The sequence below is a fragment of the Zea mays genome, chromosome 3, assembly GCF_902167145.1.
Source record: "Zea mays cultivar B73 chromosome 3, Zm-B73-REFERENCE-NAM-5.0, whole genome shotgun sequence".
Classification (NCBI taxonomy): domain Eukaryota; kingdom Viridiplantae; phylum Streptophyta; class Magnoliopsida; order Poales; family Poaceae; genus Zea; species Zea mays.
The window spans coordinates 188,745,339-188,768,193 of NC_050098.1; the positions used below are offsets into that span (position 1 = coordinate 188,745,339).

Consider the following 22,855-nt stretch of genomic DNA (forward strand, 5'->3'; position numbering starts at 1 on the left):
CAAATCATCGTGTCTCGCTCTTTATTTGCTCACGATTTGTTTTGCGCCCTCTCTCTCGGACTCGTTTATATTTCTAATGCTAACCCGGTTTGTAGTTGTGCTTAAGTTTATAAATTTCAGATTCGCCCTATTCACCCCCCTTTAGGCGACTTTCACTGGCCACTCTCGGGAAACTGTGGCAGCGTACGGCTATAATTCACCGGACTGTCCGGTGGTGCACCGGACTGTCCGGTGAGCCAACGGCCGCCAGAGCAACGGTCGGCCGCGCAATCCGCGCGCGACGCGTGGCCCCAACCAACGGTCGGCTGGGGGCACCAGACTGTCCGGTGTGCACCGGACAGTGTCCGGTGCGCCAACCAGCCCGAAGATCCAACGGTCGGCTGCGCCAGGAATGGAAGGAGATCCGCACCGGACATGCTACAGTGGTTGTCCGGTGGTGCATCGGACTGTCCGGTGCGCCACCCGACAGAAGGCAAGAATTGCCTTCCAAGAATGCCTCCAACGGCTCCTAGCTGCCTTGGGGCTATAAAAGGGACCCCTGGCGCATGGAGGAGATACCCAAGCATACTTTGAGCAATCTAAATCTTCCACACTCCGTCTCCGCGCACTTGATTGACTTTCTTAGTGATTTGAGCTCCGTTCTAGTGGTGAACTTGTTGTGATTCATTCGAGCTCAAGTCTTGGCTGTGTGTGTGCGTGTTGCTTCCCTCTCTTACTCTAGTGCTTTCACTTTGATCTTTGTTGTAAGGGCGAGAGACTCCAGGTTGTGAAGATTCCTCGCAAACGGGAAAGAGAATAAGAAAGAAAACAACCATGGTATTCAAGTGGATCATTGGATCACTTGAAAGAGGTTGAGTGCAACACTCGTCCATTGGGACACCACAACGTGGAGTAGGCAAGTGTTATACTTGACCGAACCACGGGATAAATCATCGTGTCTCTTGTGTTTTTTTTCTTTGTGACCATTGTGTTTCACAAGAGCTCGGTCCTTAGCCACTTAATTCCATTGTGCTAACACTTAACCAAGTTTTGTGGCTATAAGTTTAAGTTTTTACAGGATCACCTATTCACCCCCCCTTTAGGTGCTCTCACCAACCGCACAACCAATGGTACTTATCGTCGACCCCACCAATGGTACGACACGACTGACCAAAGCACTCATGGCTAGGGGTAGCAGGTTTGATGTCCTCTACTCCACCTCGAACGATGCCATGGGTCTTTGCCAGGACCGCCTCCGCCCAACCGGAGGACCATCGCCATGGGCACCACAATGCAACATGTGTAAGAACGTTATGAGGATGCCCGTCATTGATGAGAACATGTAGCTGGTGAAGAAGCTGGACATGATGAGGATGTCCGTCATTTACGCGAAAGCGAGATGCGCACTACATCAGGCTCGACTTATTTGGCCGATTTCTAGTTTGTTAGCCTATCTTCACTGTTCCTCCTTCTATTCCACTTCTCTATTTTTAAATTTTACTCTAATTTTACAGTACACTAGTCATATGCTTGTGCATTGCTATGATTTATATATATGACATATGATAAATTTTTTAATACAACATAAAATATATGTTTTATTGATTAAGTGGGTGTAAATATGGAGCCAACAAACAAGGTCCAAGCACTCACCTATACATGATTTTAACTTATTTTTTACATAAACTCTTCTATAATAGTAGTGGAGAAGAGATTTTAAGAGTACAGGTTTATTCTAAAGAAATGTTTTTTTTTGAAAAATATTGACGCGAGACGACAGTTGAAACTGATGGTTTAATATAGTACTAGATGTATGCCCGTGCGTTGCTACGGAATAAATATGTTATAATAAGATACATTAATATATAAAAGCATTAATTGTGTTATATGCTCTTGTTAGCATCTTTTATGGCTTCATGATTTAAAGTGGTCAGGGTAGATAGAGCCATGTACTAATAATTTGTTTCTATGATCGATTGATTAATTGATGTGCATGAACATTGAAAACTGCATGGTCAAAAAAGGCAGTTGCTTTAGATATAAATTATCCCAAATTTTCATTTGAATCAATGAATCAATTGGAGAGTTATAAGCATTCAAGTCCCTAAAGGCTATATATATATAGGGAAGAGATAATGGAAGCCCTGGGCTTCCGCAGGACGTCAACCAGGTTGCGGTTGGCCCACTGTACGCGAGCATGCGTCAGCCATGCATATGATAGCCACGAATCCCGGATGAGACGTGACAGGCGATATACGCACGCATAAATATATGTAGAAATGTGCATAAATCATGCATAGAAGGAATTTTTTGGGCCACAAATCACGGGAACGAATATTACCATGTGTACACCGTTTACGACTGCATAACGCTGTGTAACATGATAGCGTAAACCATGCAACATTTAAATATCCACCAGTTTGAGATAAGGAAAGACATGCTCCACGTTCGCGTAAATAAAGGCACAGTTATGGGAGGAAACAAATTCTCATTTACAGCCGCGCGTTCACGTTCGTATCTGTGATATTGGCGGCGGTTAACGGCTGCATAACGATGCATAAATAAACGGTTTACGACTGCATAACGATGTGTAACATGATAGCATAAACCATGCATTATATAAATCTTGACCGGTTTGATATAAGGAAAGACGTGCTGCATAATCACGTAAATAAAGGGACAGTTACGGTTTGAGGAGCATTAGTAGAAGGAAATAAATTTTAATTTACACCCGCAGTTCGCGGGTTCTGCTCGGGCGGATTCCAGCGTAAAACGTGAGCTAAAACATCGTAAATGAGTACGAAATTTAGCGCAAATCATATATCTGTTTTGTAACAGCAAACGAAGCCCAAAATTACGGCGTGAAAATCGTGTGCACCCAATCGTGTGCGGGTTCTGGCTAGGGCAGATTCCGGCGTAAAACGTGAGCTAAAACATCGTAAATGAATACGAAATTTAGCGTAAATCCTATATTAGCTAAAACAGCGTAGATTGATCACGTTCGATCGTGCACGGATTTTGGCTTGGTCAAATTTCAGCGTAAAACGTGAACCAAACAGCGTAAATGGGTACAAATTTTATCGTACATCATCAATCTATTTTATAACAACGAATGTGGCCTAAATTACGACGTGAAAATCGCGCTCCGATCGTGCTCGGGTTCTAGGTCAGGTGGATTTAAGCGTAAGACGTGATCCGAAACAGCGTAAATGGATATGAATTTTAGCGTAAATCAATGATCTGTTTTAAAACGACGAATGTGGCACTTGCTTTTTAGTGGAAGCGTAAAATGCAATAAGAAAGAACCCAAGACAAAATCTTTTTTTTTGCCGACCTATACATGCGACATGAGGGTGAATTAATAACTGAACGAACCCAAGACAAGAAAGAAAACGATGAAGCCATTTGCTGTTCCTGAATCTTGATCCGTCACGCTCACGCCCGGCCATGGAACTGAGGTCAGAAGAGTAGCCACTAGACAATACAGAGGGCACGGCGGTCGGAAGAACAAGAACTTGGACTTGGAGCTGCATCTGAAGGGGAGCACGGTGTCGTTGGGCCAGAAGAAGCGGAGCTGGCACGCCAGGCGCGTCCACTGGTCGACGCTGACGATCCCCGCGACCTTCCATCGCGTCCGGGCCTCCCCCTCCACCCGGAACGGCACCACGCCGTCACGGAGCGCGACCTCCATGGCGACACTGCCGGCGTCGCCCATCGGGGCGCCCTGCGCGCGCGCCACGTACGCCAGCGGGATCGGAGGACGCCCCTGGCGGGCACGCGGAACGGGTAGGCGCGAAGCACCGCCATCGTCGCGCTGGCGAACGCGAGGCGGCACTCGAGGCGTGAGAAGTAGGCCGCCGAGTGCGCGTTGCCGTTGCGGGCCCCACCCGGACCGTGACCTGCACGTCGTCCAGCGCCCCCGTCTGCCCGTACACCAGTGCGTACAGGCTCGCCGCCCGCACCGCCACGTACGGCGCGCGGGGCTGCAGCAGCAGCACCACCACAAGGACGGCCACGGCGCCCAACAGCACCATGACCGCCAGCACCATGAACAGCACCACCACCGCCCACTCCGCCGCGCCCGACCGGTGCCTCCTGAAGCTGTACCGCCGCGGACGCTGAGGCTCCTCCTCCTCGCGCCCCCTCCACGTCCGCCAATCCGGCGGCTGGAGAGCGCCGCGGCGGCCGGGGCTCTCCTGCTCACGGGCGCCTGCTCGCACGCCCGAGGGAACCGCCGCCGCCGCTAAAACCTAATCCCTGGCGGCGTGGGGGTGTTTTTATAGTGACGGCGTGGGACTGGATAATTGTGAGCGCGTGGGCAGGATCGTGGGCTCGATTCACGTAATATGCGCAGACTATATTTGCATAAATTGATACACACATCAGAATAACTCGTATTATAATTTAGCGTAAGCACAGGTAGGTACAATAAGCCAAAAAGGGTCCGGTGCGGTCTGCACACCTGGTCGGGGCTTCCTGTAGTTAAATAGAGCCCAAGGCTCTAAATACTATATATATATATATATATATATATATATATATATATATATATATATATATATATATATGGATGGGTGTTTATATCATGAGGAACTCCTACATGTGCTGACGATATATTTGCAAAAATAGCAGAGTAGGATGTTTAAGTTCTCATGTTCTTGGATATAAGTGGAGTATGCCTGTAAAATTGAATGACTTATCAGGCAAATGTACTATTTTACAAAAGTGATGCATACAAGATTAGTAATTAAATATCGTCTAGTAGGAAGCTGGCTTAACATGTCAATCAAAAAATTATAAATCTCTTACAGTTTTCAAGGCACATATTTGTTAAACTTCCACAACAAATAACAACTAATTTTTTTATCAAAGTATCAAACAGATAAGCATATCTTTGGAGGCAAGTGAACGGATAACATGGCATTTGTTTGTCCTAAGATAAATTGAATATTATAGAGAAACCATCGCGATTAAATTAGTCTCCAACTAGCACAAAAAAGATAACAAATATAAAAGTAACTTTAATGGTGTAGAATAACATAGTACAATATAAAAATAGCTTTAATGGTGTAGAATAGCATAGTACAATATAAAAATAGCTTTAATGGTGTAGAATAGCATAGTACATACACATTACCATCTGCAAATCATTGATTCGATTGACATCATTTGACGTGAACGTTGTCGTTCAACTAATATGTAAACTATGATCTGGGTAGCAACAATCATTATTGCTTCCATTTGTAAGCATATCATTCCACCTCCTATTATATTGATCATCATCTCTCTCAAAAAGAAATTGGAAACCTTTCAGGAGGAGCAATGAAACACTTCCAGGTTCTTTGGCCTATCCACGTCACCTCTTTTTCCTCGGTCGCACGATTGCGTTTCTACGGCAGAAAACAATTCCCACCTCTTCGTGTGAACTCTGACAGCGACGACTCGAGAGCTCACGAACATTCTAGAGTTCAGTTGACTGCTCCAGTATTCCAGCCCCTCGAGTCTCGTGTTCGCCTCTTCCCTCCGAATTCATCCCGAGCGGTCGAGCCACGGCGCAGACACATTTGAGCGGCGCTCCCCATGCAATGCATGAATGCATCTTTCCACCCGCTGCCGATTCCCCAATGCCATCGCAGATGCACCAAGCCATCCATGCTCGCCCTACCTTCTCTTGATTTTTGTCCCCACGCAGCTAGGCAAACTCACGACGCTTGGCCTCGCAGTCTAATTGCTTCAACGACGCAATCCCTGCTAGCTTTGGCGACCTGCTTCTGCTTGCGTGCCTAGAAGGCTGGAACTCAGCTCAACCACCTCTTTGGCTCTATCCTCGTTTGGCTGAAGCAGCTGCCCAGCCTAGCCTTGTCTACCGTTCAAGCCCAAACGAAACAAAATACTCAAACCATTGCTTCGTAAACCCTCGCCGCCGCCGATGACATCGGAGGAGCACCCCTCGTCTAGTCGTCTGCGTCCTCGGACGGCAGCACCCCCATCGGCTTCGACGAACATCTTGATCCCTCGCCATCACCTTTGACATCCTTCGACTTTCCTCCTGAATCTGATGACTCCGCCGCCTCCTCGCTGCTCTCGGACGGCTCTTTAGAGTCCGAGTCCATCATTTTCAAGAAACCCCGCCCACCCGTGCGCTCGTGGCCGGCCTCCGACGAGATCGCGATCCTCGAGACCGTCGCGTCGCACTGGCAAAAGCACGAGCGACTTCCCCTAGCAGACGACCTCGCCGCCGCGGTGTGGGGCCGCCTCAGCGCCGCGCAGATCACCAGGCGGTTGTGCGCGCACCGCAACTGGTACGACAACGCCGTTATCCGCCTCAAACGCGGCACGATCCCGGCGAAGGACAACGACGTCACCATCTACAGGCTCTCCAAGCTCATCTGGGAGGACAAACGCAGGGAGAGGATAGAGAAGAAGACCAATGCGCGCAACGACCCAAGAGGGTTCGATGAGCTGGTCGAGCTGTACCCTTGCCTCTCCGCGGAGGCGACTGGTGCGGGGTTTCGTTGGACTGCATGGAAGGGACGGAGGAAGCGGACTGTGCGGTAGGGGCAGAGGAAGCGTGGGGGAGGCGGGGGCACAAGGGTAGTCTACACTAATGACTTAATAGTTAGTAGAGAAAAGATATATCGGTCAGCCTTACCAGACCGATGGTTGTACTGTCTCCCATCTCAATGCCAAGTAAGGCCTACAGCCCAATGAGGCCCAGTGAAAAGTTAGGTCTAGACCCACGGATTATTTTGCAGTTCTGAATAGGGATGAAAACGGTCGGAAACGATATTTATTCGGTAATCAGTTTTTTCTTTGATTGTGAATAAATAGGATATAGAATATACAATACAAATTTGTATTCTTATTTTTAATATCCAACTTGTTAAGATTCATAAAAGGTAAACCTCAAATTCATCCTACATTTTCTCAAATAATAGATATAAACTTCGGTATGGATTCGGAAACAAATTCGGTAAATTTTTCAACTTTTTGTGTTGTAGAGAACAAATAATACATAAAACAACTTATATAATATTTTATTCATATTTGTACTAATGTGCTTGATAACATAAGAAAAGATTAACATCAAATTTTATACATATCTATTTTAAAATATTAAATTTGTTCTAACAGTTCGGATTACCACTTTCATCCCTAGTTCTGAAGGCACACCCGAAGGAGTTATCGTGCGTTCGTGGGAAAGGCATGTTGTAAGCACGAGACATATGGGCCCCGTGTTAGCCGTGTACCCACTGTATTAGTGATGATGGTGAGTGGTGACGGGCATAGAAGCACCAATCTGCGGAAGCATAAAAACGAAGGAAAGCGCACCTCGGGGCTCGGGTTCGTACTCGTCGTGGAAGAGGTCGACCCAGTCCCAGTTCAGATTCCGCAAAACAGGCAGTCAGGCTCAGGCACCAACACCAACCATGGCCTCCGCTGCGACACCTGCGCCTTTGCTCCCCGTGACCAGCACGGCTGCCGGCGGCGGCTCCGCGCCGTCCTCCGCCACGGGCCTCTCCGACGCGGCGCTCGCCACGCCGGCCTTCCGCCTCTTCGTGAGCCGGCTGGCCGAGACGGCGCGGCGCTCGCTCGCGGACCGGCGCCCATGGACGGAGCTGCTGGACCGATCGGCTTTCTCCCGCCCCGACTCCCTCTCCGAGGCCACCTCGCGCCTGCGCCGCAACCTCGGCTACTTCCGCGTCAACTACGCCGCCGTCGTCGCCTTCTCCCTCGCGGCCTCGCTCCTGGCGCACCCTTTCTCCCTCCTCGTCCTCCTCAGCATCCTCGGCGCCTGGTGCTTCCTCTACGTCTTCCGCGCCCCCGACCAGCTCGTCGTGCTCTTCGGCCGCACCTTCACCGACCGCGAGACGCTGCTTGGCCTTACCGTCGCTTCTGTGCTCGCCTTCTTCCTCACCTCCGTGGCTTCGCTCATCATCTCCGGGCTGCTTGTCGGGGGCGCCATTGTCGCAGCGCACGGCGCCTGCCGCATTCCAGAGGACCTCTTCCTTGATGATCCGAGCGCTGCGTCCAGTGGAAACACCACCAGCAGGCTGATCTCCTTCCTTGCGTCGCCCGGATCTGGGGTTTGATGCATCAAGGACCGGTAGGAAATTCTTGTGCTCGGCGAATTCAGTTGAAGTCAAATAGAGATCTGATCCAGAAGCTGTATAAACCAGCTCCTTGCTCATGTGGTACCTCACCTGCGAGTAGCATTGTATAAGTGGATCCGATTTTTCTGTTCTACTTTGTGTGGAATTACGCAAGGATCTGCAATTGCTGTACTTCTCTTGCACTTCACCAGATCTGGTGACAATGACCATTAAGCATTGTCAAATGCCAACATGTATCGGTGTGATCTTTACATTCATCATTCATGTGTACAACTCTACATCATGACAAATTTTATGGATCTCTGGTTATTTTTGCCTCATTAGAAATTTTGGTCCTCGTGTACAAAATCCATTGTCAACTCTGGATGCTTAGGGGCTGTGATCAGTTTTTAATGTTGTATGCAATATTTGTGGGTTTGATGTTCTGAGCAATATTATACTGTGGTAAATCATATGACAATGCTAGGTTTATAAGATTATATAAGTTCTTTTTTTTTGGAGAGAACATAACTAGTACAGTACGTTCTAAAATGATGAAGTTGTACATTAGTTAGGATCTCAGGTAGATTGCATCCTTATATTAGCCTTTTCACCCTACAACTGTGCCTGAGTGTACAGAAATTACAGGACATGAAGGTGCCCATGGGGCCAAAAAAGTCGGTGAACCAAAATTGTGGCAAAGGTAGTCAACCAGCTAAAGCTTAAGTTGGCATAAAGTGTTGAGTGACGCTGTCTGTAATCCTCTCAAAGCTATTGAATTAGTGCCCTAAACTTAGAGAGTGCTAATTGTGTTTTACTATGGAAAAAAGCATTGCAAAATTTCGCTCGGCTGCAGTTATCATGTTCATCATAGTAAAATTGTTTCAATCTCCCAACAACATTTAGCATTGATTTTTTTTGGTTGAAATTATTGCTTGCGGTTAAAAGTAGGGGGTCTGTTCTAAAATTTTCTGTCATATGGTGCTGAAATTGTTCTGAAGTATCGTTCAGGCCAACAATGTCATTCTTGTTGAGTGCCGATTCCTGCATAGATATACTGTATTAATGTTACATCAGTACAGGCAGCCCAATCATCAGTTCATCGCGAGTCGATCTATGAAGGTGGTTTCAGTAATTAGAAAAAAGGGAGGGACCAACCTAGCAGGAAGGTAGTTTCAATGTCTTGTCTGTTTGAATGGCCCATGACTATAATTCATGATACACTGACACTTATTGTACTTTGGATGTTGTTTAAGATTGCTTATATTATACTGCACAATTTTATATTGATGTCAGATCAACTGTAGTAGGATACTAGGATCCCAGAGTGGTGGTTGACCTGGCTATAATAGAAGATATCAAATGAGAGTTGAGTTTAGATTTCACACAGGCATTGCTTATGTAAGTACTGATCATGCAGGAGTATACCAAGTCCTAGCCTATGTATAGTGTTGCTGATCCTTTTTAAATATGTCATTGTTCTCTCTTGTTTAGGCCTTGTTTGGATAAAGAGGGATTGAAGTGGATTGAAGTGTATTTTAGGGATTGAAAGGGAAATTAGGTAATATTACACTTCAATACACCTTATACCACCTCAATCCACTCCAATCCAAGATTATCCAAACAAGCCCTTAGGAGGTAGGATTTTACCAACCATTGGAGTATTTGGTCTTGTTTCTTGCATTTTCAAGGAATATGTGGGTTGGCAGTAATCATCTGAAGACTGCATGATCTGATTATATCAGTGGTGATAGCTAATTCGTAGGTAAAGAAATTTGGTGGTTGAGCTACTTGATTCTGATGTCTGAAGGTCGCTTTCATTTTGGGGATCGACACTACTAAACCCGTACAGAAGTTGAATTTGCAATTGAGACTTTGCATGTTAGTAAGGCTATCTCCAGCAGCTTACCCATCCACATTTCACATACTCATATTCAAACTTCACTCTGCGAACAGTACAGTCTATAGTGTAGAACAGTATAAAACAATGTTTTTGGATAAACTTTGGGTATACTGCTGCAGACGGCCTAAGTGACTTACATGCGAGTAATTATACTCCCTCCATTATAAATTATAAGATGTTTTGGCTTTTCTAGATATAAAGATTTAGGTATGCACTTAGATATATACTATGTATAGATTGGTGATTGTAATCCTTGTGCGATAGATTGACACTTCATTTTTGGAAGTAGCTAGTTAAGCAGTAGCAAATTAGGAGCATGATCATAACGTGATTGTGCATGTATCAACCTGATTGAAGAGCCTGATTTTAGTTTCATGTAATATCTTACTTAAGCATAGCGATACTCCACCATGGCCTAGGCTCTTTTGGTGGTCGATGACACCGTGGCAGGATTCACAATTTCGTTTGGCTTGATACGAATTTCGTTTCATTGACTAAAATTTGACTTTTGTATTTTTGTATTTTGAATCGAAATCTGTATGAAACCAGAGCGAAATATGTTTCCCGCTTAGTACCGAAAACAAAAAAAAAATCGAATTTCGTTGATTTCGCAGCGAGAAGGCAAACCCTGCACCGGGGAAGCACCTTGAGCTACAATGTCTAAGGATGAACAAACATTGCCACCATCGCCAGTTCGCCACACACTGGAGGAGCAATGTCGGCTTGTTGGGTGGAGCACCTAGGGTAGAGGCAATGGAGTTTGCCTCACTGCCAAGGGAGAATGATGACCACCTAGACACTACGATAAGGATGACCCACTACGGTACTGGAGGATCGACAACATCCTCGGACCGACATCACTAAGTCCTCGTTTGAATGACTAGAGCTAGTAGTTAGCTGACTAAACAGTTACTATTAGAATTATCTAACTAATAAATACTCCCACCGTTCTCAAATATATAACGTCGTTGACTTTTTAAGAAAAACTTTGACAACTCATCTTATTAAAAAACGTGAGTTATCATTTATTTTGTTGTGATTTGTTTTATCACTCAAGATAGTTTGAGTGTGGCATAAAGTTTTACATTTTTGAATAAATATTTTGAATAAATGAGAGATCAATGTTTTCTAAAAAGACAACGGTATCATATATTTGTGAACAGAGATAGTAGTTGTCTAATTTTAGCTTAGTTGAACCAACTAATAACTAATGAGTAGTTGAGGATGTAGCTAATAGTTAGCTGAACTATTAGCTCATGGTGTTTGGATGTCTCCAACTAAAAGTAGCTGATAGCTAAACTATTAGTTTGATTGTTTGGATATCTCCATCTAATTTTAGCAGCTAATTATTAGTTTTCGTACATTCAAAATATGTCTATTTGGTTTTGTGCCAAGGGTCCTAGTTGTTGAGCAGCTAGTGGTGGTGAGCTCCGATGAACTTAACACTCTTGCTAAAGTTGAACGCAGTTTAAGATGGAGGAAGGTGACTGTGGAGATGGAATCCACTGAGGATAACCAGACTTGGTCGCTGACAAACCTTCCGCTTAGTTTGCCTGATGATTGGGATGGAATAGGTCTTCAAGGTGAAGAGAGATGAACATGGGGCTTTAGCCAATCATAAGGCATGTCTTAGGGTGAAGGGATATGAACAGGGGATAACATCGACTACGATGAACTAATGGCTCCGTGGCGAGGCTAGACTCGGTGTGCCTGCTACGCCATTATAACATAAACATATGAAGGTGGGAGATGCATCACATGGATGTCAAGTCGACATTTCTGAATGATGAACTCTAGAAAGAGGTGTACGCAGAGCATCAAGCAGGCTTTGTCGTCGTCAAAAGGAACATAAGGTGCTCAAGATGCGCAAGGTGATTCACGGGTTCCATCCAGCACCACGTGCATGGAACACAAAACTGGATGACACACTAGTGTTTCTCGGCTTCATCAGGAATCTGTTAAATCATACCATCTACGTGAGGCGAAATGGTAGTGCACAACTAGTGGTTGATATGTGTAGGATCTTCTGGAATACGATGGGGACCTAGAGGGGATGAATAGGCCTATAAAAATTTAACTCGAAATTCCATCAGATGAGAGGGCGACACTGTTGATCTATGTAGAGAGTTTCAAACCAAATTCAAAAGATACCTAGCAGAACATAGATGAGGTAAATTTTTAGCTTTTATGCAGGTATATATGTCACAGATCGAGAGCTAAAACAGATATATCTCTAGTGAATGAGTAGATCAGTCGCAAACCCTAAAACAACGATATGAACTTGCAATAATGTAAATGGATATTTTATGGGTTCCAATGGTTATGTTATGGGATCCAATGGTTATATATTTATATCCCTAGCAGAACTTACAATATTCAGGGTTATAATGGTTATGTTATGGGTGGCACTGCGGCTCTTAAAGGGCGACACTGTTATCCTAGCCAAGTTAGAAGATAGGATCTAAATTTTGGTGGCAGATTGGCTGGATATAGAGATGTCAATCTTAGATTTTGAGCATATGGTTCAACAGTTGACTAACTGTTCTTGAGTCCCTCTTGATAGTACGACTTTTCCTAAACTCAAGATACAAAATATAAATGGATTTATAACCATTGAGTCGGTAAAGCCTCCATTGGTGATTGGGGGTCCTTCAACTTGTATAACATCCTTTCTTTTTGATTTTCTGCTTGTCATCTCGATAAATCTCAATAGTTCTCTATTCGGTAGTCATCAACACCAAAACCCTTATTGGGGCTTGATTGCACTCAAAGTGTGCATAGACAATTTAGTGATCTTTGGCACCAGCTACAACGACATTGTGATGTCATCATACCTTTGAACAAGCTTAATTCGCCCCCCTCTTGGGCATCTTGATCCTTTTATCTTCTTATTGTAGTTTCTTCTTCTTGTCATCCTTCTTATATGAATTGTCATTATTTTTATCGTAATCACTTCAACCATCTTTCTTGTCCTTGTACTTGTTCTTTTTAGGTTTAGGACATTGATGATCTAGATGACCAAATTTATCATAATTGTAGCAATTCATTTTGGAGGTGGGCTTTCTCTTGCTACTTGTGAGAAAATTCTTTTTCTTTAAGTCAAACGTGATGGTCTCCTTGTTGAACTTTTTGAGCATCTTTGTTCTCTTCCTCACCATGAAAGCTATCTTCACATCATCTTCTTCACTTGTGCTATAAAAAATTTCCTTGATTTTGTCTTTGGCATTCTTCTCATGATTGGCCTTGAAATTTGACTTTATTATTATTGGAAGAAGAGACATCTTGTTAAGTGATGTGCATAGACATCTCATGAGCATTTATCTCCCCTAATATTTGAGTTGGTGTGGTGGTGAAGAGATCAACTTGATGGAGCATGGTGATAATGTGCCCATACTTCTCAACTGGGAGAACACTTAGAATTTTCATCTTAGCGTCAATTACGACAATTGATTGAGTCAAGATCATTGATTTCCTCTACAACTACAAGTACGTTCAAGCAAGAAAATATGCCATTAGCACTTTCATGAGAAAGAATATCAAAGAAGTTTATTTTTTTCATAACAAGGTGATAGTGTTCCTCATTCTTACTCTTTTGTTCCCTCATGGAGTGCACAAATGTCTAACCATAGTGCATGGGTGTCCTTGTGGTTCCACACATGATTAAACACCTCTTTACAGAGGCCTTCAAAAGGTTGTTTTTGCATTTGCATTCCACTTCTATAATGTATCTCATCACCAACTAGGTTGACGAGATCCTTCGGTTTTGGAAGAGAATAAACACTCCGCCATCTATGGCCTCTAAATAAGCCTCCATGCGGATTTTCTAATAAGGAAAATCGTCTCTTTCAAACAAGGGAGGGGTCCATTCCCAAATAGTAAAGGGTTAGGAACACGATAATGTTTCCCTGAGGTATCAAAGCTGAATTTTTCTTAGTGTTCAAATATGATGTTGCACATCTGAGATTGGTAGTTTCGTTAATTGTTTGTACAAAGAAATAATTTATTCTCAAATAATATGCTGAATGTCATTGAAAATTACATAGATTTACAGAAGAAACTTCAAACCAACAAGCTGGAAAATTAAGTCCCCTAAGAATTTAAGATCACGAACACGCCCCCCTCCACCAAAAAAGAGTAACAATTAACATACAACGTGACCAGGCTTTCTTCCTCAACACAAATATCCGTCCTCCACTAGCACATGGGAAGATCAACTGGGGGCGGCTCCAGCGACTGCAGTTCGCCATAGCCGTCCTCCACTAGGAAAGCCATTGCCAGGCCCCAGGTGATGTGCACGTCCAGATGGCAATGCATGAGCCACACACCAGGGTTGTCGGCGACGAACTGGATGACCGCCCAACCGTTGACAGGCACCGCCACGGTGTTCCTCTGGGGCGGGTCGACGTAGTTGAACTTCTCGACGTCCTTCTTGGGGTCGAAGTTGCCGAAGCCCTCGGCGAGGATGAAGAAATCGTAGCCGTGGATGTGGATGGGGTGGTTCTCGGGCGTGACGATGCTGGTGTCCTGCAGGACGAGCTGCACCACGGAGCCGAACCTGAGCGGGTACAGCTTGGTGGCGGGGACCGGCTGCCACAGGGCCTGGCTGACGTTCTGCCCCGTGTAGTCGAACTGCACGGGCGGGTATGCCGGGAAGTCGGTGGTGAAGACGCCGGGGATCTTGTAGTAGTGCGCGTGGAGGAGGGAGTCGGTCTGCGGGAAGACGAAGGAGACGTTGTTCATGCTGGCCGCGAAGCGGGTGTTGTTGTTGGGCCCGGCGCAGAGCTGGCCCGGCTTGCAGTTGAAGAGGCCGAGGCCGACGGTGAAGAAGAGGTACTCGTCGACGTTCTCGTGGACCTTGACCCGGTCGGGGCTCCTGATCCCGGCGGCGAAGGCGGTGGCGGCGGACGTGTCGTTGAAGGCCGGTAGCGCCGCCGGGAACGCCGGCTGTATCTTGGGGCCGAAGTCGGAGGCGCAGCCGCAGTCGTACTCGAGGACGGCCGTGGTGGTGGTGTTGTCGAAGGCCACGTTCTGGCCGGAGACGTAGGCGCGCGCGGCGACGTAGTAGCGGGTGGGCGGCTGGTCCATGGTGACGAGGACGTCGGTGGTCTGGCCCGGCGCGAGCATGAGCACCGAGGTGGTGAAGGGCTTGGTGTAGGACGCGTCGGTGGCGACGACCGTCATCTTGTGCTGCGCGATGGTGACGAACAGCTCGTGGTTGAGCGCGGCGTTGATGAACCGCAGCAGCGCCGTCTCGCCGGCCTTCACCGGGATGGCCGTAGTCTCTGCAGTGCATGCCGACGGGCGATCGTGAGCATGCTCTGTTTCGTTCAGGTTTATTTTGCATGGGCGGCATCGTATGCGAGATGAGCTAGCTACCTTTGTTGGAGCATTTGTACAGGTCGCCGGGCTGGCCGTTGATGGTGAACGCGTCGGAGACGTTGGGACCGCCGCCGGTCCTCTGCGCCTCCCGGATGACGTCGATCGGGTTCGCATCCCACCACTCACCTGCCCATCGATCACCGTCCGTTAGATTATTAGAGACGTGAATGAAACAACAAATTAACGGGCCAGGATGAGCAGGGTGCAGACCGAGGATGACGGGGACTTCTCGCGAGGGCTTGGCGAATGGGTAGGTCTTGTTCTCCCTGGGGCGGATGATGAGCGCGCCGTAGACGGTGGCCCTGAGCCAGGAGCTGTGCGCGTGCCACCACAGCGTGCCCTCCTGCCCCTGGATGGTGAACCGGTACTTGTAGCTGCCGCCGGGCCTGATGGGGCACTGCGTCACGAACTCCGGCCCGTCCGCCCACCCAGTCCTTATCTGGCGGATGCCGTGCCTGCACACGCCATGCATGCAGCGCGCATTGATCGAGACAGCCGGCCATGAACGGGAGAGAGTATAGACAGACCAGACGATCGATGTCATGTCATGTCATGTCACTCACGGTTGAGAAAAACGAGCTTCAACGACGTACGTACCAGTGGATGGTGGCGTTGTACTGCGCCCGGTTGACGACGTTGATGACGAGCGTGTCACCCTCCCTGACCTCCAGCGTCGGCCCCGGGTACTGCCCGTTCACCGTGATGATGTTGTGCGTCTTGCACAGCCTCTTCACCGGCGTCTCTTGGATCTTGACGATGAGCAGCACCATGCGCAAACCCCCAGAGCAAACAAACACAGCACAGCACACACCGACCGATCAGGCAAAGAAAAAGAATCGTTATTTCCAGCCGCGCGCTGGAAAAAAACACGTCTACCATGCATGTACGTATTATTCACGCCGCGTGCGCCGCACGTACAACGAACTCGTGGTGGTGCACTTCGGCGTCTGCCGCGCCGAGCAGCGTGAGCGCGAGGCACGGGAGGAGGAGGAGCAGCAGCCGGGACGAGGACGACGACGCCATGGCGAGAGCGAAACACGTCGCCGCTGCGCTGCTGCTGGTGGTCTTCGCTTGCTGCTGGTGGCTTTCCTCTCAAGGTTTCCGAGTTTGCGATGAGAGGCTTCGCCACGGGGCGCGCACGGAATATATAGCTAGCGTTGGCTTTGCCTCGTGCCGTTCCCGCCGCGGGCGGGGGGGGTGTGGTTGGTCGATTAGGTTTGGAGCCTTTTGAATTCCAGCATGGGGGAAATATTACCAGCTGGAGGCTGCTGCGGTTCGTGCGAGTGACTGCTGCGTGCGGCTCCGAGCTGACCGATCGATCATGTCATCGCGCAGCGCGTGGTATCGGATCATTCAAACTGTGCAGGTGGTTTGGTGCACCCACTGGCCTGCCCACTTTGGAGCCGCGATTTTCACAGAACGGGGCAGTTCCCTCCCCTACACGCTTCTCTGCAACCAGACAACAACGCCTGGGTTTTTACACTCTGCTTACGTACGCTGTCACGTCGTTCGGTTATTTTCATTATATTTTGCGTCGAGTTTCAGATCTCTTTCTGACAACCACAAGAGCATTTCGGCGGTCTGTGTAAAACAGCGAAAGCACCAGCATTATTTGCATTGCAACCATGTGTGTATATGGTCTACTCACTGCGCGCGGCGTTCTAAGTCTAACGCTGGGATAGGGATTAATTTGCACTTGCGCATCCTGCTACGCATCTTGGCTTTCAGGCCGTAGTAGAGAAGAGAGGTCACGAGGGCCGGAGTGTTTGTTGCCCATCTGCCCATCGTCTCCTTCGCTTCCTCTGGCCGGTCGATTAGTTAGTTATTCTGCCGCTATCATATGCTGCCTACATACGGCGTAACATATTTCTGCGGCTTGCTGAAACTTGCGGGCAAAGGAACTCGGGCTTCCGAACCCAATGATTAGAGCGTCAAATCCATGACGTTTTAGACGTACGTACGTACGTACCGCGTGCTAGCTCTTTTTTCCCCTTCCCCTGCCTATGACGAATCGTTGGCAAGCATAATAATAAACCTAGCTAATGCGTTGAAGTCATTTTGTACTGACTTTTTGATGCGAGGGAGGAGGTGGATTTGGTAACCTATAATGCAGCGAGTGTCAAATATTTGTTCCAACAAATCTTCGGAAACAATCTTTTGACACAGACGATGATGGCACCGGATCCGATCGCTCAGTCCAATTCTAGGTGCCACGTTTCCGGCTTTCATTTTTATTTTCTCTCTCTTTTTGTTTTAGAAAACAGCGAAACCTTTTAATTCTCGGAGAACTGTGAAATGGTGAAGCCTGGAATTAAGCTAGAGTTATGCTTCATGCTTGCAACAGATCGATCAGTAGTCATGAAAACGAACCGTTTGCATGTACCATCCATCCATAAAAAAACAAATCAGAGGAAGGCAGTTTCTTTGAAAGTTGAGATCGGCTCTGAAATGCGCTTGGACTGAATTTATTTACAAGAAAATCAAACGTCAGAGCAGAGATGGTGCTAGCTTTTGTGCCCCAGCAAGTTGACAATTGGAGGCGAACGCTGAAACTCTGAACAACATGAGAAAAAAGCATCGCTCTTCGGACCCCAGCTGTGCGGAGTGCAGAGGTCTGCGCGCGTTTCGGCGTGGCGGTACGGTAGGCTGGCAACCTGGCGAATCCGGCCGGGCCTTTCAGAAGGCCTGTCCAGTGCAGTGAGCCGCCGGTTAGGAACGGCAGGTGGGAACAACACATCGGCAGGGACCAACCACCACGATCCCATCATCCCTACGCCAAGTTCCTATCGCTCTGATCAGAAATTTGCGTTCAGGTGGGTTGGGCATCCGTCCGCTCGATCATTTTCGTCTCTGGAGTTGCCTGCCATTTGGTGATTGCCCTGAGCTCTACGACCCATGCGCTTCGATTTTTCTTTTCTGCCGCAAAGAGCTGGTTTGGAGGTTGCAGTGGTGCCACGACCATGTCCAGGGCGCATGCATGCGACTTTTCATTTGGTCAAGGTTGGATCCGCTCATGCTTTCGTTTCCTGCAAAGGCAAACGCACTTTAGGGATACCTACTGTGGACTTCGGAAGTCCGGAATGCAGATGGCACCTTTCGCTTAAAGTATGCTGCCGGCCTGCAGTGCAGCTACGCGGTACTCCTACCTAGCTCTTACAATAAGTGAACATGCTGGTCAAACTTTCTTAATTTAACTAGGTTTATAAATGATTTTACCAAATATTTTTAGACACTTTTATTATAAGAAAAATGCATTCGACGATTCATCTTATAATCCTAATAATATATCGTAAGTGTTAGCATTATATATGTGTTTAGTTAAAGGTAAAAAAATATGACTTAAAACACATAAACTTGGTCTAAAAGTTAGAGTTAGTGCAAATTAAACCAAGTTTGAGAGGATAGAAAGAGAGAGCGGTTCCTTTCACTTGATTGCTCTGTCAAGGTATAAATTAGACTTAGATCAATATCACAAGTGAGAATAAAGAAACTATGAAGATAGAAAAATAGCAAAAAAGTCAATGACACAAGTGACACGATGATTTTTATACTGTGGTTCGGTCAAGCGTAATATGTTTGCCTACTCCATGTTGTGGCTTCCTAATGGATGAGGGTTACACTCAACCCCTCTTAAGTGATCCAAAGATCAAACTTCAGTACCACAGTTTTTCCTTATATTACAATCCCGTTTGTGAGGAATCTACATAGATTTGGAGTCTCTCACATCCTTATACAATGATCTCAATCAACACTTATAGTAGGGAGGGAGAAAGAATATACACACAAAAGCACAATGCATCAACACACACACGAGAAGCAAAGTCAAGAGCATGAGTACAAGATCACACAAGAACAACTCAAAAACCCTTGTAACATATCCAACTTTCGAAAAAATGTAAATGTGTCTTGATCCAAACTTATTTGGGTCTTACCTAGTTCAAGCTACTAGTTAATATCCTCTTGTATAGTATGTTGAAAGAAAAAGTTAAAGTCCTAAAATACTCTAAGTGTCCCTCAACTTCAATTGACACTTAGAACTAGTTCATCCTTAACCCTATCGTCCATCATTTGAAAATCAAAATGAATACCATATACTTAGGGACATGAAAACCAACGATTTCCTAAACAATTACCATCATTATGACCTTACGTTAATTATCTCTACAAAACACATGTTAACCATAATAATTTTATCTCGCTATTAATCACTAAAACCACTAGAGTCCTAGATGATTTCATTGGTATAACTAACAATACTAATCTAACCTAACTAAAAATAAGCAATCTATCTAGCAATACTAATCTAGTTTGACTAACTCACTAACTAATCTACCTATTTCATTAAATCGAATATACCTACAGGTTCTAACTCACTAGCCAATCATTTACTTGAAAATAAATATTGAAATAACAATTTATGAGGGATATTATCTTACCTTATGAACAACAGATTGTACATATGGCTATGTAAAATATTGTTTTGCATTATAAATTGTACTGTTTTCATAGTGGAGCTTAAAATAAGAGATGATGGTAAGCTACTGGAGATAGCTAAGGCAGTGGAGAGAGCTGCTATCGGCCACCAGAGAACGATGTAGGACATGAGTAAATTAATATTTTGTGAGAGAAAAGGGACTGAGGGAGAGACCAAAAGGGTGAGGGAGGAGGCTGGCAAGAGGGGGCGAGCGAAGAGACCAGAGCTGGGTAGATGGGTGGGGGTAGGGCCAGAGGAAGGTGGCATGCCTGGAGCACGAGTGGGTGGCACGACATGACCGGAAAAAATAGGTGGAGGAGGACACATGGGGATTAGTATCCTCACGCCACACTAAGAGCATCTCCCATAATTATATAAATTTAGCACTCTAAATTATAGATTTAGAAAATTGCTCAAACACTTTGAGGAGTAAAAATGTTTGTGCTCCAACAACTTTCTATTTATTGATTGCTAATTTTTAAAGTTGTTTGTCAACAAAAAAATAAGTGTGTCTATTTTCTATTTTTTATTGAACTAGCGACATAAATAGTATCAACATTCAACAACCTTACCTGACCTTTTGGATGATCGGAGTTGTCAATGGAAGGCTAGACGATCGTGATGACGGTGTGAAGGCAAAACATGAGGTGCTCTAGCAGCGCCTCGGCACAAGAGGTTATCTAGTGGTGACAACATCAAGATGCTTGGACGCTGGAGAAGGATTTGTCGTCAAAGGAACAGTGAGACAACGTGAAACAACGGCTCGAGTATGCTTTTCTTGATGGACTTAGCACCAAGGTTGGTTTAGGGAGTCTCGACGAGGTTGGTAATAAATATAGGGATGAAATTGGGTTTGTAAGAAGTTTGCAAATTTAGAGACCTGCTTTACATAACTGTTGGAGAAGAGTTTTTCTCGAAAACTTCTAAAATTCATATTTATAGAAATGTTTACATAACCATTAGAGATGTTCTAAGGGGATGTTTGGGACCACTCCACCCCACCAATTCTAGCTCTGTTCCGTCAACTCGATTATGGAGCAGCTCTACTTTAGAGTTCAACAATTTTTTTGATATGATTCACTTATAATATAGCTCCACCTCTAGGAATTTGAGATTTTTTGTTAAAAATGTCGTTGTTATCTAAATCCTCGTCCCCATCCCGAGCGTGATGGCTATATATATTCAAAAATCTATATAATGGTACTAATATACACTAAGCTTTGTGTCAGTGGCGATACCATCACCTTCAAACATAACATATTGTTGTTAACAGACGACATCCACTCGAACTCACCCACGACCACGAGAGCCGCTACGAAGCACTTGCCTTAATCATGGCAAAACCCCCGTGCCAGGCGATTGCTACGAAGCGGAGGCCGAAAGCGCCTCGGTGGTCTGCGAGACGCGACGTGAGAGCCGCTACGAAGCACTTGCCTGAATCATGCCAAACTCCGCGCCAGGCGACAGCTACAAAGCGAAGGCCGAAAGCACCTCCGCGGTCTGCGAGACACGATGCGAGAGCCGCTACGAAGCACTTGCCTGAATCATGGCAAACTACACGCCAGGCGACAGCTACGAAGCGGAGGCCGAAAGTGCCACAACGGTCTGTGAGACGTGACGCAAGAGCCGCTGCGAAGCACTTGCCTGAATCATGGAAAACCCCGCACCAGGCGATAGCTACGAAGCGGAGGCCGAAAGCACCTCGATGGTTTGCGAGACGTGATATGGCTATGTAAAATACTGTTTTGCACTGTAAATTGTACTATTTACATGGTAGAGTTTAAAATAGTAGAGGATGGTGAGTAAGCTGCTAGAGTGGAGATAGCTAAGGAAGTGGAGAGAGCTGTTATCGGCCACCAGAGAACGATGCAGGACATGAGTAAATTAACATTTGGTGAGAGAAAAGGGATGGAGGGAGAGAACAAAAGGGTGAGTGAGGAGGCTGGCAAGCGGGGGCTAGTAACGAGACTAGAGCGTGGGTAGATGGGCGGGTGGCATGGCTGGAGCACAAGTGGGTGGCATGACATGAGCACAGGAAAAAATAGGTGGAGGAGGACACACGAGGATTAGTATCCTCACGCAACACTAAGAGCATCTCCAATAATTATACAAATTTAGCACTCTAAATTATAGATTTAGAAAGTTGATAAAACACTTTGAAGAGTAAAAAATGTTTGTGCTCCAACAACTTTCTATTTATTGATTGCTAATTTTTAAAGTTGTCTGTTAACAAAAAGTGGGTCTATTTTCTATTTTTTATTGAACTAGCGACATAAATCAGAATCAACAACCTTACCTGATGTTTTGGATGATCGGAGTTGTCAATGGAAGGCTAGACGGTCGCGGTGACGGTGTGAATGCAACACATGAGGTGCTCTAGCAGCGCCTCGGCACAAGAGGTTATCTAGCGGTGACAACATCAAGATGTTTGGACGCTGGAGATAGATTTGTGGTCAAAGGGATGGTGGGACAACGTGAAACAACGACTGGAGTATGCTTTTCTTGATGGACATAGCACCAAGGTTGATTTAGGGAGTCTCGACGAGGTTGGTAAATATAGGGATGAAATTGGGTTTGTAGGAAGTTTGCAAATTTAGAGACATGCTTTACATAACTGTTGGAGAAGAGTTTTTCTCGAAATTTTTTTAAATACATATTTAGAGATATGTTTACATAACTATTGAAGATGTTCTGAGGGGATGTTTGGGACCACTGCACCCCACCAATTCTAGCTCTGTTCCGTCAACTCCATTATGGAGCAGCTCTACTTTAGAGTTTAACAATTTTTTGATATGATTCACATATAACGTAGCTCCACCTCGAGGAATTTGAGATTTTTTGTTAAAAATGTCTTTGTTATCTAAATCCTCATCCCCATCCCGAGTGTGATGGCTATATATATTCAAAAATCTATGTGTCAGCGGCGACACCATCACCTTCAAACACAACATATTGTTGTTAATAGTCGACATCCACTCGAACTCACCCACGACCACGATAGCAGCTACGAAGCACTTGCCTTAATCA

General features: G+C 45.9%; 2 protein-coding genes and 1 pseudogene across 2 annotated transcripts; 2 read left to right on the forward strand and 1 right to left on the reverse strand.

The window, feature by feature from the left end:
* Positions 1-5,908: 5,908 nt before the first annotated feature.
* LOC103652421 (uncharacterized) lies at positions 5,909-6,537 on the forward strand (annotated as a pseudogene).
* An 800-nt stretch (positions 6,538-7,337) lies between these two features.
* LOC100282720 (prenylated Rab receptor 2) lies at positions 7,338-8,412 on the forward strand. The gene has a single exon (NM_001155627.1). It carries the CDS (start codon positions 7,410-7,412, stop codon positions 8,070-8,072), a length of 663 nt encoding a protein of 220 aa, NP_001149099.1. The 5' UTR covers positions 7,338-7,409; the 3' UTR covers positions 8,073-8,412.
* Positions 8,413-13,977: 5,565 nt separating this feature from the next.
* LOC100282094 (L-ascorbate oxidase) lies at positions 13,978-16,468 on the reverse strand. Its single transcript, NM_001155007.2, has 5 exons — positions 16,273-16,468; positions 15,952-16,103; positions 15,565-15,809; positions 15,352-15,480; positions 13,978-15,257 (listed from the first exon to the last, which is right to left on the reverse strand). Exons 1-5 carry the CDS (start codon positions 16,375-16,377, stop codon positions 14,170-14,172), a joined length of 1,719 nt encoding a protein of 572 aa, NP_001148479.2. The 5' UTR covers positions 16,378-16,468; the 3' UTR covers positions 13,978-14,169.
* Positions 16,469-22,855: the final 6,387 nt, after the last annotated feature.

Excerpts from the sequence above, each read along its gene's own strand:
- LOC100282720 (NM_001155627.1), top strand. The coding sequence starts at position 7,410 with ATGGCCTCCGCTGCGACACCTGCGCCTTTGCTCCCCGTGACCAGCACG.
- LOC100282094 (NM_001155007.2), bottom strand. The coding sequence starts at position 16,377 with ATGGCGTCGTCGTCCTCGTCCCGGCTGCTGCTCCTCCTCCTCCCGTGC. Across the intron at positions 16,104-16,272 it reads TGCACCACCACGAGTTCGTT|ATCCAAGAGACGCCGGTGAA; the intron begins GTACGTGCGGCG and ends CTCATCGTCAAG. Across the intron at positions 15,258-15,351 it reads GTACAAATGCTCCAACAAAG|AGACTACGGCCATCCCGGTG; the intron begins GTAGCTAGCTCA and ends CATGCACTGCAG.